This window comes from Labrus mixtus, chromosome 21, assembly GCF_963584025.1.
Source record: "Labrus mixtus chromosome 21, fLabMix1.1, whole genome shotgun sequence".
In the NCBI taxonomy this organism is placed as follows: Eukaryota; Metazoa; Chordata; class Actinopteri; order Labriformes; family Labridae; genus Labrus; species Labrus mixtus.
Genome location: NC_083632.1, coordinates 6,437,639 through 6,454,213, shown reverse-complemented (window position 1 = coordinate 6,454,213; position 16,575 = coordinate 6,437,639). Strand labels below are relative to the sequence as shown.

The window sequence follows — 16,575 nt, the reverse complement described above, 5'->3', positions numbered from 1 at the left end:
TGTTCATAAGACACAGTTTCTGACATAAGTTCCATCCATTGCTTAAATTTAGGTATTTTCATACCCAACCCCTTACCTATGTGTTCCATGACTTTGTCCCAAAATGGGTTTACAAGTTTGCATTCCCAGAGTGCATGTAAAAATGTTCCTGGTTCTATCTGACACTTCCAACATAAATTACTGGCCAGTATGCCCATAGTATGGAGTTTAGAAGGAGTAAAATAAAACCTATGTATTATTTTATATTGAGTAAATTTCCCCCTAGCCTCCTTTATATACCTCCCCGTATTTGATAGGATTTTTGACCAATCCTCCTCGCTTAATTCACATTCTAAGTCTTTCTGCCAAATCATTCTCAAACTTTTACACATATCTTTTTGTAACCCATTAAAGAGTTTATAGAACCCAGCTGCTCTGTGTGCCATAGAGGGTAACTCCAAAAATTCAATCACAGGATTCTTATTCTGAGTGAATTTGCCTACATTTTGTTGTTGCTTTTGAACAGACGCTTCATTATTATCTTGACTGCATACAGGATAAGAACATTTATTTTTCAAGATGTCTTTGCTAGGTTGTGGTACAAGTAAACTGAGATTGCAAAACAATAAAAGGTGAAAGACAAAATTATGAGTCAAAATGTTTTCAAATCCAAAGATAAAGTTACTGGTCACCAGTTCAAATTAACTTACCTTATTGCAGACGTACTTTGAACTTTGAACTAAAGCCTGTCTCTTGTTATTTTCCCTCTTTCTTGCTATTCAATGTGTGACGATTTTGTTTGTAAGATTAAATACAGAAACCAAGAAATAACAGAAAAATAACTTTATACCGATTAATATGCAATTTATTGTTCATCCTTCTGACTTGCGGACAAATTATTTCAGTTTCAGACATTTCATGTCAGAGTTGTAGACTGGAGAAAAAGACAAAGAAATAGAGACAAGCCAAACCCAAAAAGCAGATTCAACTTTATTTACATTTTTCTTTAACATGCAATCATAAAACAACTTATGTTTGGGTCAAAGAAAGTAAACATTACTCTTTATTTGATTCTGCAGTTTTTCTCTTTCATGCATTCATGAAGCAAAAAGGTAAGTAAAGATGGAGATTAAAGAAAAGAGGAAAAAGAAACAGGAAAAAGAAACAGGAAAAAGAAACTCATTAACTAGGCTGCTGAACTAAGACTGAATGAACGCACACACACGTAGCACTGTTAGCAAACATCCTGTAATATAAAATGTAAACTAGCCTGGCTATCGGTCAGACAAATGAACTCCCGTGGCCTTTTTGTGACAGCAATGTGAATCTAGAATTACTCCTCCATTAGCGCCCAGGCTTCTTCAGCTTTCATGTAGTACTGGTTTGCCAGTCGACCTTTCATGGCCGCCATGGCAGCTTCTGCCGCTTCTGTGAACAGATCACCTAAAACGAGAGAAGGTTTAGGACGTTAGGATGAAGCTAGAGATCATTATCTGCAGCAGGGTATGTATTTTATATTTTATTTCTCTATGCTATTTAAAAAGTCCAAGGACATGCTTTGTTAAACTTTAAATCTACTGCAAACGTCACAGATTTAAACCACAGCATCAAGTCCTACTTCAATGTATTGGATGTATAATGTATCTGTTCCTATCAATTAACTATAAATAAACTCTTAAGCAAATTATATGTATTCATCAAGCTGGATTGTTTATCAAGAGTGTTATTTCAAGCATGCATGAGGTAGGATTTTAATTCTCGTAAAAAAAAAAAGACTATCGGAGTATTAGATTATATTTATCACAGCTGAGTCTGTTGGACAAGCATGAAGTCGAACCTGCTCTCTGCGGGTCAGCAGTGAGGTTGTGTCCTCCTTCTTGGTACATCTCTGCCGCTCTGGCCAGCAGCAGGTGTCGAGGCTCGTCCTGCGTCCCGTCAAACTCTCCCCCCTCATCGTGGTCTGTCGTGTTCAACACTCTGTCGTACCAGTGGATCGCCTCCTTCCAGTCCTGCTTTCTGAAAAATGTAAATGTAAAAACACAAAAAAAAAAACATTCAGCATCACAAACGGAACAATCCTGCTTCTCGGATTAAAAATCATCTCAAGTTTCCACTAGGGGGCGGTATTGCCAATGACTGAGATAGCAGAATTCTGGCAAACTTCAAAACAAGAGTGGGTCCAAATTTAACCCTGTGTCACTGACCTGTCAGCTGGCAGACTGATCCCAGTGTCAAAGCCTCTGGCCACTGTGATCATAGCCGATCTCTCTCCAGCCTCGGCTGCCAGCAGCAGGTATTTAAAACCCTTCATCCTGTTTCCTGCATTATCCTGCAAACAACAGAAAACGATGTCAGAGAAACAAAGATGCATTCGGTACAAAAACCAAAAGATTTATTACTGTAAGCTTAAAAAAATATTAAAGAAAGTGCTTTTTACCTCGAGCTCCATGTCAGGCAGGATGTGATGAGGCAGCTGCATGTAGCACTGTCCTAACGCTACAATGGCCTCCAGCTCTCCACACAGAGCTGCTCTCTCCAGGTGGAACATGGCCGAGTCCTGATCCCACGGCTCGTCCTTCTCACAGAAACGACCCGCCTCGTGGTACCGCACCATCGCCAAGTGGACCTACACGGAAAAAGGGAGATCGAGGATAAACTCTCAAAGTGACACTCACGTTGAAACAGAGGAAAACAATAAAACAGGAGGTTAAGGATTTCTGCAATATTTGACATTTCACACTGTGCAACATTTATTTGATATTTCTGCAATATCTATTTACATTCTATTATGCTACTACCTGTAAATAACTCCTACCATACATTGCCCATCTTACCTGAATGAGAGTTCCTTTTTTTTATTTTTTCTTCTTTTGTTGTTTTTAGCTGTGGATGCTTGTATGTGTGTGCACTTTAAGGTGAAGCCAAATAATTTTGTTTACAATTGTATAATGACAATAAAGACATTCTATTCTATTCTATTCTATAAATCACCGCAAAATACAAAACTGTGTCTTATTAGTCTAACAGCAGCATATGTAGTTTTGGTTAGGCTAACTTTGTGGTTGTAATTTTCTGTTGGCATAATGAGATAAGAAATCATAGTTTTCATTTCTTGTATATTTACTGTAAACACACTCAGATCATGCTGTATTGAAATATATTTGGCAGATAAATGAACGTAGGATTAACGCTGGATTAAAACTGGGATAACATATTTTTTATTTCATGGGGAATTTAAGGGGTCGATATTTTTCATTTAACACCAGAAAGTTAGTTTGTATGTCCCGGCTGTAGTCTACCTGACCTCCAGTATTCTACATGAGCTCATTGTAGGTCGTCAAGAAAGAGCAAAAACTTTTCTATAAAAAATACTACTAAGCAGCGAAAAAAAAAAAATTCAATGTATCCAGTTTATATACAGGTAGTAGACGTACAGTATTACATATAAAATCATCTATAAGCCAGTCAGATTTCTTTTTTACCTTCCCGAGGTTCGACTGGCCAATCTTTGTCTGCAGCAGAGTGTTGAGCCGCTCCACCTCTGTGGCCACGCAGGACGATCTGTGGACGTGAGCCCGAGACGAGTGGTAGAAACTCCAGTTTTCCTCAGTCAGCTGAGGGGAGAAAAAGAGGGAGTGAGAATGTCCACATCTGTTTTACGTCACGGTAATGAAAAAAAAAAAAAAATTATATAAAGGAAATGAATCGTGAAAAATATTAAATTCAGGGGTGTACTCATCCAGAAAATGTAGCCTTAATTTAAAACTCCTGTGGGGATCTTTTGATTTGTGTGGACTTTGGCGCCCCCTGTGGTCAATGTTGTACCACTTACCGATATGTCTTGTATCGCTAATTAATAATCTTTGCAATCAAAGATGTAAAAAATGTTTTGGTAGCGTGGTAATCACCCGTCTGACACCTATCCCCTGGCAAATGTTTCAAATATTAGAAATAACATTCTACAAATATTAAATATTCAAAGCTATTGTCTGGCTGTTTCATAAAGAGAATAAAATTCCTCACAGGAGGAAACAGATAAATGAAACATTTCAGCTGCGAGCAGGAGGAGTACACCCCCGCTGGCCTCAGTGAATGCAAAATCATGTAAAGCATGAAAACAGCACACAAACACAAGTTATCATGGAAAGAGTCATGAGAACAGTAGAGTTGATAGAAGAGAGGTAGATGGTGTTTCAGTTCCAAATCTCATCTGTATGTTTAGCAATTCTCCTCTTTCAATTTTTTTTCAGGAATGAAAGAACGAGTTGACCTGGAAAAGCTGCAGCTCGTCTAAGCAGTAGCTCAAATCAAAGCCTCATGCTTTATAATGCTGTAGCATAAAGCTGGCACAGAAATGCACATGGGGCAAAATCCCAGATTTTAAGGCCTCCATGCAAATAATCACCCATTCGTTGTCAGGATTGTATGAATTTAAAGCTGCAGAGACTCTCGGAGGAGCTACCATCTTCCTCTAGTGAGGGAACACAAAGAGCAGCAGGAGCTTGATTAAAGGGAAGGTGAGGGATGGTTTTCAATGTTAAGAAAAAAAAGGGGCGAAAACAGAGTGAAGAAAGAAAATGAGGAAGAAAATCAGAGGGTTATTTGATGTCGGCGATGATGATGATGAAGGTAAGGATGACGTTCGCACACTGATGTCTCTACGTTTCGTTTACCCGTCTGACACTGTCCTCATCCGACTCAGAGTAATGTCTGTGGGAGCGATGATTGGCCTACGTGACGATACAACGTGCATTCACAAAAGTCATGTCAGAAACAGTTCAAATACATGTGAAGAAAAATAAATGTTAAGAGCCTAACAGCTGCTGAGAGGACTGAAGACAAAGGAGAGTGAACGAGAGACAGAAACAAGAGAAGTCTCACATGTGTATAAAGTGTTAAAAAAAAACAACCTAGTGATTCTAGATGTAAAACTAGTTTAAACACATTTAATCCTCAGAAGCTGCAACATATTTAAAAGATATTTATCAAAGTGATTATCTTAATTAATGTCAGACATAAAGAAATACTTTTGTTGGCATAGGTCATATGTACATAATAGATGTTTAGTTTTAAAAATCACTTCTGGACATTTTGGTCCAAAATCATTCCAGTCAAATGGAAACCTTTACCCCGTCTACGTTGTCATTTGGGTCGCCTTCACTCCTCCTCTCGCTGGGGTAGCCGCTGTCACTTCCGCTGTCGGATTCCTGACGACAGAGAAGAATGAAAATCATTTATTTGTCAGACTCAGGACTTACAGACTGTTGGACCAGCTGAGTTTATTTTTTTAAATTCAGCCTCGTTACAACATCAATCATGACTACGTGATCATTCAAGTTGCACCACAGAGAGAAGTTGCAACATCATTCTTAGTGACATGTAAATAGTTAAACATGACATGAGGGTAGGTTTGCGATTCCCACTGATGGTAAATCAGCCGGGGGGGTTTACAAAACACACAGCTTCACTTAGTTCAGAATGCATTCAACTTTGCAAAACAGAAATCTTATGGGGCCTAATTTAAATTAAAGCCACAGTGAGGAGTTTTTAACTGGTTATGAAACATGCTGAAATTAACACTAATGTTTCTTTATGGGCTACTAAAGCAAAAGAGACCATCAATATGAAGATCGACTATTTATAGATAATAGTTTTTAACAGCTGAAACCACTGCTGGGGGTGTAGGTGGCAGACCAAGTGATTGACTGGAAGCTACAGAAACATTATTTATTTATTTTTACATGAAGCATGAATTCTCAATGAGTGACAAATATGACTTTTTAAAGAAAGCAGGATGAGACTTAGTTAAAAAAACAAAATACGACCTACACATGTACAGGACAGAATCAGAAAGAGATAGGAAGTTTTGCTTTGTCCACTGGGGGGCGCCAAAATCGACACAAACCAAAAGTTCCACACAGATGCTTTTATATAATATTTCAATGTAGAACTTTCTTACTACAGTGTGCTCCACGATTTCAAGTGGCTCCATTGACCGTATAAAGTCAGTGAGAGGCTCATTTCAGCCAGAAAGTTCACAGGAACTGAAACTACGGTTGGCTGAGAATTGATTTCTTTGATGTTTGCCACCTGCCTTAATTATGACCTTAAATCAATATAAGTTTCTTACATATTTTTCCTGTAGCTTATTCGGTTACCAACTAGCTATTAGTTAAAAAGCCTCTCTGGTGACTTTATAATCTAAACTATAAGAGGACTGGCTCTTAGCTGGAGCGACCCAGTGAAGGACTAATTAGTCTTAGAGTCATCAAATCATGTTGTCATATAATACGTTTAAATTATTGGTTCAAATAAAAGTCATGGCTGAAGACAAAATGTAAAGGTATCTTTAAGTTTTAGTCCTTCTCGACTGTAAACACGGAAGTTTTTTGACCCAGTAACATTTTTAATCCACTTCTCTACACCTTAACACGTAAACACTGATCTTATTGACCTGCAGTGGATTGACTTAGTTTGTACCTTTGGTGTCATGTCCACTGAAAAGTTGCTCACCTTGTGTTCACCTGTGTTGTTATTGTTGAGTCGTTCATGTTCATACATCCCAGTGAAAGTGTATGCTGTAAAAGGTGGAGATAACACATTTAGAATCTGGACAACACAGTTTACTTCATTAAACACGGTTAACATGTGCAGTGTGTAATATTGTCTCCATGTACCAAAGGGGGACTTTCCCATATATCCTGATGCAGCCAGTGGGGAACAGGGCAGGATGAGAGGGGAGCAGGGCACAGAGTCCACGTCGCTCACGCTCTCGTCTGCAGACGACGTCTCGGACAGGCGGGACAGCAAAGGAGGAGCTCGGCCCACTGAAATGGTGCGAACACGAGGAGAGCCACAGGGCTCCTCGCAGCCCCGCAGCACCGTCTGAGCCGACTTCTGCAATCAAAAATGAGGAATCACTCTTCAGTACATGTCAGCAGTGAGCAGCAGAATAAACAACAAACACTGAAGAAGAGAATAGTATAGTATCCGTGTTATGCTAATGCTTTTAAATGATGCTCCCTATTTTCAGCTGCAGATCCGTTCTTTTCTCTGATCAAAAACTAATCTTCTCTCAGGAAATAAGATCCCAGCGGAGCAGATGACAGCATCTATAAAAACATGACAAGTTGTGATTACGAGCAGTTTGTTGGTGGAGTCCATCTGGGACTTCTCCGCAGGTGAAATATCAAAAGGCGTCAGGCCCATACTCTTGCAGATCTTGTTACACAGGTGGGAGTGGAAGAACAGCGCCATGCCTCGCACACCTGCAACACAAGTACGAATGACACAGCTCCTTGGATAATGTCGAACCAGCGCTCTGCTCGTGTTCGCTGCAGAAATAGAAAAGATGACGGACTGTACCTAGATTTCCATCTCCAAAGTCGGTGCCCTTCTCTGTGTGGATCTGAGGGTCGGTGTACAGATCTCCGACTCCCTGGATGTCAACAACGATCAGCTGGTGACCCGATCGCTCAAAGCTGAAGTGACTAAAGGCCTGATGGGTACATGAGAGCAGGATAAATAAAAGATGGCTAAAGTCATTATTATCTGTATTAATACCAAAAGGCACAATCACTCACCTGTGGAGTGAGTCGAATGTTGTCGTCCCTCACAAAACCCGAGTTGGAGTTGTATTTGATGTATTTGCCCTCGATGTAATGTTCCAGGTGGAAGAGAGGTTTATCTGGTCTTTCTGCCATCTCCACAACGCACATCTGCATGATGTCAACCTGCAATTACAAACAGACACGTCAAGGCTATAATAGGCTATTCATTCACCGTCTTTGGTGATTAAATGGCTTCGATAAGAAAATGATATTCAAATGTGTGTACCTGTTTAGGAGGTCGGTGACGGTTGTACTCCTCTCCCCAGAGTTTGGCCTCCATTTGCAGCCGGACGTCCTCAAAGTAAACACTTCTGTCCACTTCCTCCATGTAACGCTTGGCCACATAATTGGACGCCGACTTCCAGTTGCTGCTGTGTGAGAAATTGGACAGTTTCTTCCTGGAGGAAAAGGAAATAAAAGTGAGAAACACCACATTATTAAAGAGCCCATATTCTGCCCTTTTTGCGGTTCGTTTATTTAATCTATGTACCTACTTTTGTACGTTCACAATAGATTAAAAAAAAAAGTGTCTGTTTTCATGTACTGCTCCTCCTTGCTCCCTCTACGCTCTGAGTCCGTCAGCTGCACTCTGTTGAGCCCACACTGTTAGACCCCACGTGGGCCAAGTCTGCTCTGATTGGTCTGCCGATCCGCTCTGTCGTTATTGGTCAGTTGCTCAGCACGCGTCTCGGAAATTTCAACATGAGCTGCAGGGCTTGCCACAACGAGCCAATGGGCTTAGATCAGTGAACTCACACTGACAATGACGTCGGACTGACACATTTTTATCGCGGGGGGCTAGAACCGAGCGTTACGTGCAGCTAATGCTACAGCTAACAGGAGGACGTAGGAGAAGCCGCGTTTCCGCAGACTTTGAATTTTTGCACATAGATGTGCCTAAACATGCACAGGACACTTGGAAAACACACTAAAGAGCATATAAAACCAGAAAAAGCATAATATGGGACCTTTAAAACATTATTCAGAAAAAAACAAAAGCTGACCAGAGGATATAAAGTCCAATCTGGTTCAACCCGACAGAAGCCAAATGTTACAGGAACAAAATACCACTTTCAGACGTAGAGATTTTCTCTCTTCAGGACCTGACTTGTTTGGGCTTGTTGGGGGATTTATTTTCATTCTCTGGCTCTGTCTGTGTGGGTGTTTTCTGTGAGATGTTGCAAACAGCAAACAGCTGAGACGCCTCTCTTTAACATTTCCCACATAACTAAGGATTAAACATAAACAATAAGACCTTTATCCTCTTTTCCCTTTCATTCTGCAACGTCACACGCAAACCTAAACACAGCCGAGCCGTGATAGAATCATATATTTAAATTTAGTAAATATCAGGGGAGTTAGAAGAGTTAAAAATAAAAAGCTCCAGTGCCATCATGGAAGACTTCAGTGAGAACCATCTTTGGCCCCGAGTCTGACAGCAGCATCCTCTTGAGTCAGGGCCAAACATTTGAGGAATTTGGTCCTGCACTTCCTAAAGGCGTCCATCTACGAACGACAAAAAAACCCCTCTGTTTGGTTTACACCGAGACCACGACGGCCTGGACGACTCAAACACGAGGGCAATAACCGCTTGATGAGAACTGATGAATGTGGAGAAATGTTTCTACTCACGTTCTGAAGCACTCCCTCATGGCCCCTTTCCCAAACGGCTGTGAGAAATCAGGAAGAGGACATGAATTAGGAAAGAGATAAGACGCAAGAAGAATGTGTAGCATGTGTCTTTTTTAAAAAAAATAATATATATTTTACTATACATATTGTCAAAACAGTCACATTTTAGAGCGTAATAATACCTGGTCACCCATCTTTATGTGGACCTGGTCTTGAGCCCATTCTCCTGTGATGGCGTTGTACCTGTGAATTAAATAAATACATGTATGATGCTTCAAGGTGGTCTTTAAATTACAGTCAAATAAAAAACATTAATCACATAGATTCACTCAAAATGAAATATCCTAGGAGTTATTAACTCAATATCTAAGAAATGTATGAATTGTAAAATTTGAAATGTAAAATGCCTAAAACAGGTGAACAGGGTCAACATTACCTCTGCTAACCATAATGTGTTAGCAAAGAGCTGCTTGAACTGCTGGAAACTTTGAGCCTTGTCACATTTTGAAAGGATAAGTGCTGAATGAATCCATTTACAAGTCTAAAACAACCATTTCTGATCATTTATTAACCTTGAAACTAAACATTAGCTGGTTTCAGATTCATGAACAGTATGTTTGATGCCTGTTATCTTTACATATTGACTGACTGACTGACTGACTGACTGATGGTTACACAATACAAGTAATTCGAGGAGGTTATTGTTTTTATCTTTTCACACTACAAATTTTTAAAGACAAAAACAACAAATACTTTTAAGATCATTCTCCTGCAACTCCTATCAGCAGCTGTGAGAAACTTTCCACGAGCGGGTCTCGAATAGGTCACAGAGGAGACCCTGTGACCCTGCTCTGTGAGGAGTAGGCTAAATGGCACTTTCCACCTGTTAAAACACAAATCACCCCCGCTGGACCGCCTACAGCACTGAGCTGTCTGTGTGCACTCCTTTATCATGTGATTTATAAAACTCTGGTTCAGCTATGAAAAGAGTTCCAGTCGCTACGCTAGCCAAGTTACTCTTTGGCCTCTGCGAGGGAGTCAACATGCCTGTTTTCATTCCTGTCACGGGGGGCCACACTAAGCCTGTAGTTTCCTCTCTAAGGAAGACCAACAAAGAGAGAAATTAAACATAAAGGTTGTGCTCTGTCGTGAAAGGTCATGATGTACACGCCCATTTCCTTTGGGACTTAGAGATAGACGTAGTTGCAGGAGAACTTTGACAGTCAATACGGTGATACTAACGTGTGTGTACACACTGTGTATCTGGGTCAGTGTGTCTGTTTGGCTTGGCAGGGTGTGTGTCCTGAGTTAATGAATACAACAGGAGTAAAAGGTGTGGCTGCAAAGCTTCACGGACAAACACGCCGGTTTCTCTTAAACAAAAATCTAATCGTGGCTGGTTCCTGCCTACAAAACCGTTTAAGGCTGGGGACAGCGTGTACCAGGACTTTCATATCATCAAGTTGATACTACAGGGGGGCTTAAGAGAGGAGGAGAGGAGTGAGGTTACGGGGGGTAAAATTAGCACATGAGGGTAGATCCCAGCTCCTTAATATGCCTCTCCCCTCTATAGTCTCAGCCCTGTATGTTATGTAACAACCTGACACACACACACACACACACACACACACAAAGGAGTTCACTTTCTTCTTGCTCTCTTGCCCGCGCCCTTTCAATTGTGTTGTTGTCTTACTAAAACTCTTTCCACATTTGAGAACTCCGTAAGAGGCCTATATGTAGCAGCGACGTTGGCTGTGATATCTGGGTCCACACTTCAGTCTCCCGCTCGCATTACGAGATAAATAAAGACGAACTGGTCGGGCCAAAAGGGGCGTCACTGCTTGACGTGCGCCCGGTGTGATCCTGAAATGTTTGTCAACATTTAAGATTAGCACCACTGACCCAGCTGTCACTTTAACAGCCATCCAATACCAACTCAATACAAGCCGATACCAACGTGAGGACGTGTCAGTGTAGACTCTTACAACATGATGTTTCATCTTAATACTATCAGAGAGTGTCCAATCAAAATTCTGATATAAGAACTCAATTTAGCAGTTCCTTCGCTAGATTGTTTTAGCGCCTCTCAGCTTCTTGTTTTGGTTCCTCTTTGTTTGATGCAGCGATCTCTACAGTGAAGTTTTTTTTGCCACGATATTCATGAATTGGTTTTACCTTAATCTTTTCCTTGCTTTGACAAGTCTTAAAAAGTTGTATTACTGCGGAGGATTAACAGGCACTCTGAGTTAGCCGTACCTGTAACGAATGCAGGGTTCAGTCTGGATTTTCTCCAGGTGAAACTGAGCCCAGGGGTCGGGCATGGCTTTGGCCTTCTCTATTGCATGTTTCCATGCATCCTGTAGCAGCGATCAAACACAACATATTAGCAGTCAGTCGGCGATATTATGCAACAAAAATATTGGACAGCTTAGTTTCCCTAAAAGCTTTTTAGAAAGCATAAAAGAAGGAAGGGAAGCTTCTGGCAAGGGATCCCTCTAATGCAGATCATGTTACAACAAAACTGATAAACAGCATGCACATCAGGGGCAAAGAAACAAGTTAAGGAAGGAAGGGGAAAAAAAAGCATGAATATGTCATGAATAGATACAAACGAGAAAGAAAACGATATGAAAATTAAACTGATTCATGGAGAGATCATAAAACGTTTTTCTTTTTATATGATGCAGGGGCGGGGATAAAATGCAGTTTAGTGTAAGTGTTGGTCAATCAAGGTCTTCTATCCCATGATATCTTAAATGTAAAGTCTTTAATCTCATCTGCTAGGGCCCTCTTAATCAAAACAATGACCAGGCAAATATTGTAATGACTACATTATGAAGTTACTTCCGTCGCTGTCTTTATTGATAAACAGCCACCATTGATGAGGAACATGATTCAGTGACCTGGGAGAAATCATAGTAACATATTAGGAGTTTGTGAATTTGATTTTTATTTACTCACATTAAGCCATGTTCATTAGTTTTATTCATCAAAAGGCAAGTCACAATCATCTGGGGTTTATTTTGTTTTGATGGAAAACAGGAGACCAAAATAATTGTTTTATTTCCTTGAAAAAAATGATTTTCTTTTTTTTTTGATGGAACATTGTCATAAATATTTGGTAAATATCAGCACATATATTTCTAGATATATATATATATTTTTTTACTATTTTATGTTAAAAAAAATCCACATATCATATCAACATGTGAGGAATGTTTTGTGTGACTTTCTATGATCGTCTCCAGTCGTGGCATCTCAAAAAATAACTTTCTTAGTAGGAACCATGAATCACGTTACTTGTAATCCAAACCAGCTCCAGTTACCCAAAACCTTGACCTATACGTCCCCCTCGGCCTCGTACACCACTGTTCCACTGTCGAGGAGGGATTTTAGGCGTGTTTCTATGTAGGGTGAAGATTCCCATGAAGAGAAACATGAGGCATCATGTGACGTGTCTGTCTGTGAGGAGGAGCTTCTTTTTCGACACATCTTACGTCACACCTCCTTCTCCTGCAGGAGCGTGCAACTTCAGCATTTTACAGCTCGGTCAAAGGAGTCCAGTATCACATTTAAAGCTGTTAAAGCCTGGTGTGATACTGAAATGCACAGCCATACTTATAAAAAGAGTTATAACTACAACTTTCTTCTGTATTTCCCTTTTTTTTGTGGGCATTATTTCAGGAATATTTAAGTCGCAGGACCTTAATTTTTTACCAGTCTAAGGAAAATAGAAAGCATTATTTCTGGTGTTTGTAAGTGCAGATCAATTGAATCAAGGACATGATGAATAATGGCTGAAAGGAGGGAGGATGCATTGATTAGGAAACATAACGTCAGTCATATATATATATATATAAATAAACATATATATAGAAAGAGTCAAGGGAAATAAGAAAAGCGAACAAAAATGTAAAGGACAAGAACAGCAAATTATAAGTTTGGAGTGAGGAGAAGAGAGGAATAAATAGGCGCTGGGGAAGAGGCGGAAAAGGAGAATATAACTTGATCTGTAACATACCCGTGCACTCTCAGACAAAACCTTACACGACATAGGTTCTTCCACTGTTTCTGATTCATTCTATGTGGAAAAGTGAAGAAAATGGACGGCTTTTCATTTGTAAACAAGATTGAAAAAAACACCATCACACATTCAGATACAACCCTCAGATATAAAAAGAGTAAGGCCATTCATTCCATTCATGAGAAGTGCTTTGCATTGAATGTTGCTCTTTGCGTAGCTGTGAGAGAAGAGAGAGATGTGTTTAGATGCAACGTAATCACATGTGGTAAAAACCACTAAATAGTGGTGTGTGTGTGCAGGAGTCGTGTACAATTCATCTCTCCTTATAAGGTAAAGAGCTGCACTCGCAGAAAATTGCAGAACTGTGATCTGTGACATGATCAAAAAAAGTGTTTTTGATCATGTCTGAACACAACTCAGTAATGCAAAGTGCTTTTAGCATTATTATGCGATTCTCAAGCCCTTGATTTCATCTTCGCTTCCTTTACTGATAAGATCATGCATCTCCATATCAGCTCACCCTGAAAACAAAGTTGGTCTTTGGGAGAGAGTTCGACAGCTGCTGGGTGTGAACAAGGTTCTTCAGGTAGTGGCAGATCTCTTTGGCTGAGTCGTCCAGGATGGGGCAGATGAAGTGGTCCTCGTCATCGGCGTCACTGGCACTGGCGTCACCGACAGAGTGCGCCCGCTGGTGGTGGGCACTGCGTTGGACAGGGGGTCTCGTGGCGCTGCCCTCCTCCTCCTCCTCCATGCTGAACATCAGGTCATCCTCCATGATGCTTGTTGTTAAAAGGAAAGATAAGATAAGATAAGATAATCCTTTATTTATCCCACAACGGGGAAATTGACATTGTCACAGCAGCAAAGAGCAAAGACTGCAAACAGAAAGTGAACACAGCACAATTTAAATAAAAAAATAAAAATTAAGAATGTACAAAAAAAATAGATAGATACTAAAAAATAGATTAAAAAAAAGCTGAGCTGCAGTTTTGACAAAAATGTAGTCCGTAATATTCCGTGCAACACAGACATGCACACAGTGAACATAAAGTGTAACATGTTATTGCACAAAGTGGATTGGTAAACATAATATAACATTAATATAACATTATTATTGCACAATGTCAGAGTGAATTGTCCGCTTGTGTGTTTTGTGATCTACTGAGAGCAGGCTTGGTTGAACAGTGTGACTGCAGCAGGAAGGAAGGACCTGCGGTTTCTCTCCTTCAGACACCGCAGGTGGCGGAGCCTGAAGGCCGAAACCTGAGTTTCCTCAGCAGATGAAGTCTGCTCTGGCCTTTCTTGTAGAGAGCTTGGGTGTTAACAGTCCAGTCCAGCTTATTGTTGTTGTACTTATAAGAGACCACTATGTCAACGTCCTTTCCCTGGATGTTCACCGGTGTGGGAGAAGTGGGTCTGCGCCTGCGGAAGTCCACCACCAGCTCTTTGGTTTTACCCGCGCTGATCTGGAGGCAGTCCAGGTTGAGTTCTCTGTACTCCCCCTCGTCCCCATCGGTGATGAGGCCGACAATGGCAGAGTCATCAGAGAACTTCTGCAGGTGACAGTTAGGTGTCTGATGGGTCTTATGGGAGAAGTCTGCAGTGTACAGGGTGACAATGGAGGGGGGAGCAGAGAGTGATGTGCAGGGGGGGAGGGGAGGTGGGGGTGGTGCAGTCAGCAGAGGGGGAAGACAGGTTGCAGCAGAGTGGAATGGGTAGGGGGAGGGCTGTTGAATAAAGTGTTCAGGTCATTCACCCATTCCTGATCTCTAACCAGTTCAGTGTTGGAGTCCTTGTGACCTGTGACCTGAAATGGTTTTCAGGCCCTTCCAGACGCCGCTGACATTCTTCTACTGCAGCTGAGCGGGGGTAGTGCCTCCATCTTCCTCCTGTAGATGCGTTTCCCCTCCCTGATCTTCCTCCTCAGCTCTCCCTGCACAGTCTTCATCTCCTCCTCCTTGTCGCCTGACCTAAAAGCTTTCTTTTTTTGTCCTCGAGGAGGAACCTTTATTTCAGGAGTAATCCACGGTTTGTTGTTGGCAAAACAACGCACAGTCCTGGTGGGTACGGTGTGATCCACACTGAAATGAATATAGTCTGAAACAGGTGGGTTAGAGGAACACAGAGCCACATGAAGACAGTAATTGGAGCCGTGATACTGTACGTGATCAAAACAAGCATGCATCATGGCTGCACAACTGTACACCTACATCACATGCCATGAGTGAGGGAGCTTTCTGTTTTAGTGGCTGTACCAGGACGTCCCCATGATATGAGTGACAAGAAAGTCCCGCCAAATACTGTATTTAAGTAATTAAATTTGCAAAGAGCGAACTAACTATTGTAAGCACCAGTAAGTTCCAGTAGATTCTTTTGTTGGCAGATGTTAAAGTGACAGCTGGTTGGTCTGGAGGAATGCAGACCCAAGCATTATACATAAAGTTCCTTTACTCTTGCATCGCTGAACTCATGCAACAGCAACAATGGCTGAATAATTTTATCTTACAACAAACTGCAAACAAAGCGTTAACTTGAGTTTAGTCTACCTGCTGCAGAATCCATGTTTCACATTCGGAAACAACCTTAAAATCGGAAAACAGCCTCACCTTTAATCACTCCTCCTCTATCGTCTTCCTTCTCTCAGTTTCCAGTAAGAAGTTAAACCAACAGACAGGAGTGCAGCAGCGGCAGGTTAAACTCCCCTCACAGGCCGGTCCGGGTCGGCCCTGGTTCTCCAATGTATCCCGAAGGTCCGGAGACGTGCCTGGAAAGCCAGCTGTAGTTTCTGTTGCCGTCCACCACGGTGACGTTGGGCCTCGGCACGTACACACACACACACACTGCTCTCTGACAGACACGCCCCGAAAGCCTCTGCTGCCTTCAAGGTAATCAGAAATATAGGCTTCACGATATCGGGTGTATGTAGGCTAGGGATGTAAAATAGTTCCAAAGATGTATCAAAAGAGTCAGATCATGCTCATCGAAAATCTACTTGTTATTAATTTACACAACATTTTATTAATCTAATATATTGTCGATAAAGTGAAATTGATTCGTATTACTAGTAGTGTAAAAACGCGAGAGTTCGCAGTTCCGACTACGGGATTGCACTGTAATGCAACACTGGATGAATTACATTCTAGCGCTGATGCACTCATGTAATGTAAATAAGATATCCGAGTAGACAACCTCGTAGGGAAATCTGAAGAGACTTTCACAGGAATTTCTGACAAAGCATTTAAACTAGGACTAGTGCAGCTGCTGAAATGTCACCCGAAATACACTGCAAACACAACGTTAAGCTGGCTTTATTTTGCAGCAAGCTTTCGA

At 41.1% G+C, this 16,575-nt stretch overlaps 1 protein-coding gene across 5 annotated transcripts; it reads right to left on the bottom strand.

Annotated features, from left to right (window-relative positions):
* Window positions 1–948: 948 nt before the first annotated feature.
* On the bottom strand, window positions 949–16,092 carry eef2k (eukaryotic elongation factor 2 kinase). 5 transcript variants are annotated; one of them, XM_061029161.1, is made up of 19 exons: window positions 15,852–16,092; window positions 13,766–14,024; window positions 13,243–13,302; window positions 11,478–11,578; window positions 9,404–9,464; window positions 9,222–9,259; window positions 7,816–7,987; window positions 7,563–7,712; window positions 7,345–7,477; window positions 7,120–7,247; window positions 6,657–6,876; window positions 6,493–6,557; window positions 5,109–5,186; window positions 4,385–4,450; window positions 3,462–3,593; window positions 2,417–2,605; window positions 2,184–2,308; window positions 1,817–1,995; window positions 949–1,422 (listed from the first exon to the last, which is right to left on the bottom strand). In XM_061029161.1, the coding sequence occupies exons 2-19, from the start codon at window positions 14,018–14,020 to the stop codon at window positions 1,313–1,315; spliced, it is 2,262 nt and encodes a 753-aa protein (XP_060885144.1). In that variant the 5' UTR covers window positions 14,021–14,024; window positions 15,852–16,092; the 3' UTR covers window positions 949–1,312. The 5 variants fall into 5 exon arrangements, with proteins under 5 accessions (XP_060885144.1, XP_060885145.1, XP_060885146.1 ...); XM_061029162.1 differs by lacking the exon at window positions 4,385–4,450 and adding an exon at window positions 4,653–4,709 and having other exon boundaries at window positions 15,852–16,091; XM_061029163.1 differs by lacking the exon at window positions 13,243–13,302 and having other exon boundaries at window positions 15,852–16,091.
* Between the last annotated feature and the right edge of the window lie 483 nt (window positions 16,093–16,575).

Bases quoted from the DNA above. Each gene is read 5' to 3' on its own strand.
- eef2k (XM_061029161.1), bottom strand. From the start codon at position 14,020: ATGGAGGATGACCTGATGTTCAGCATGGAGGAGGAGGAGGAGGGCAGC. The intron at 9,260-9,403 runs GTATTATTACGC...GATTTCTCACAG, and splicing joins ACATAAAGATGGGTGACCAG to CCGTTTGGGAAAGGGGCCAT. The intron at 1,423-1,816 runs GTTCGACTTCAT...CTCTCGTTTTAG, and splicing joins TGCTGACCCGCAGAGAGCAG to GTGATCTGTTCACAGAAGCG.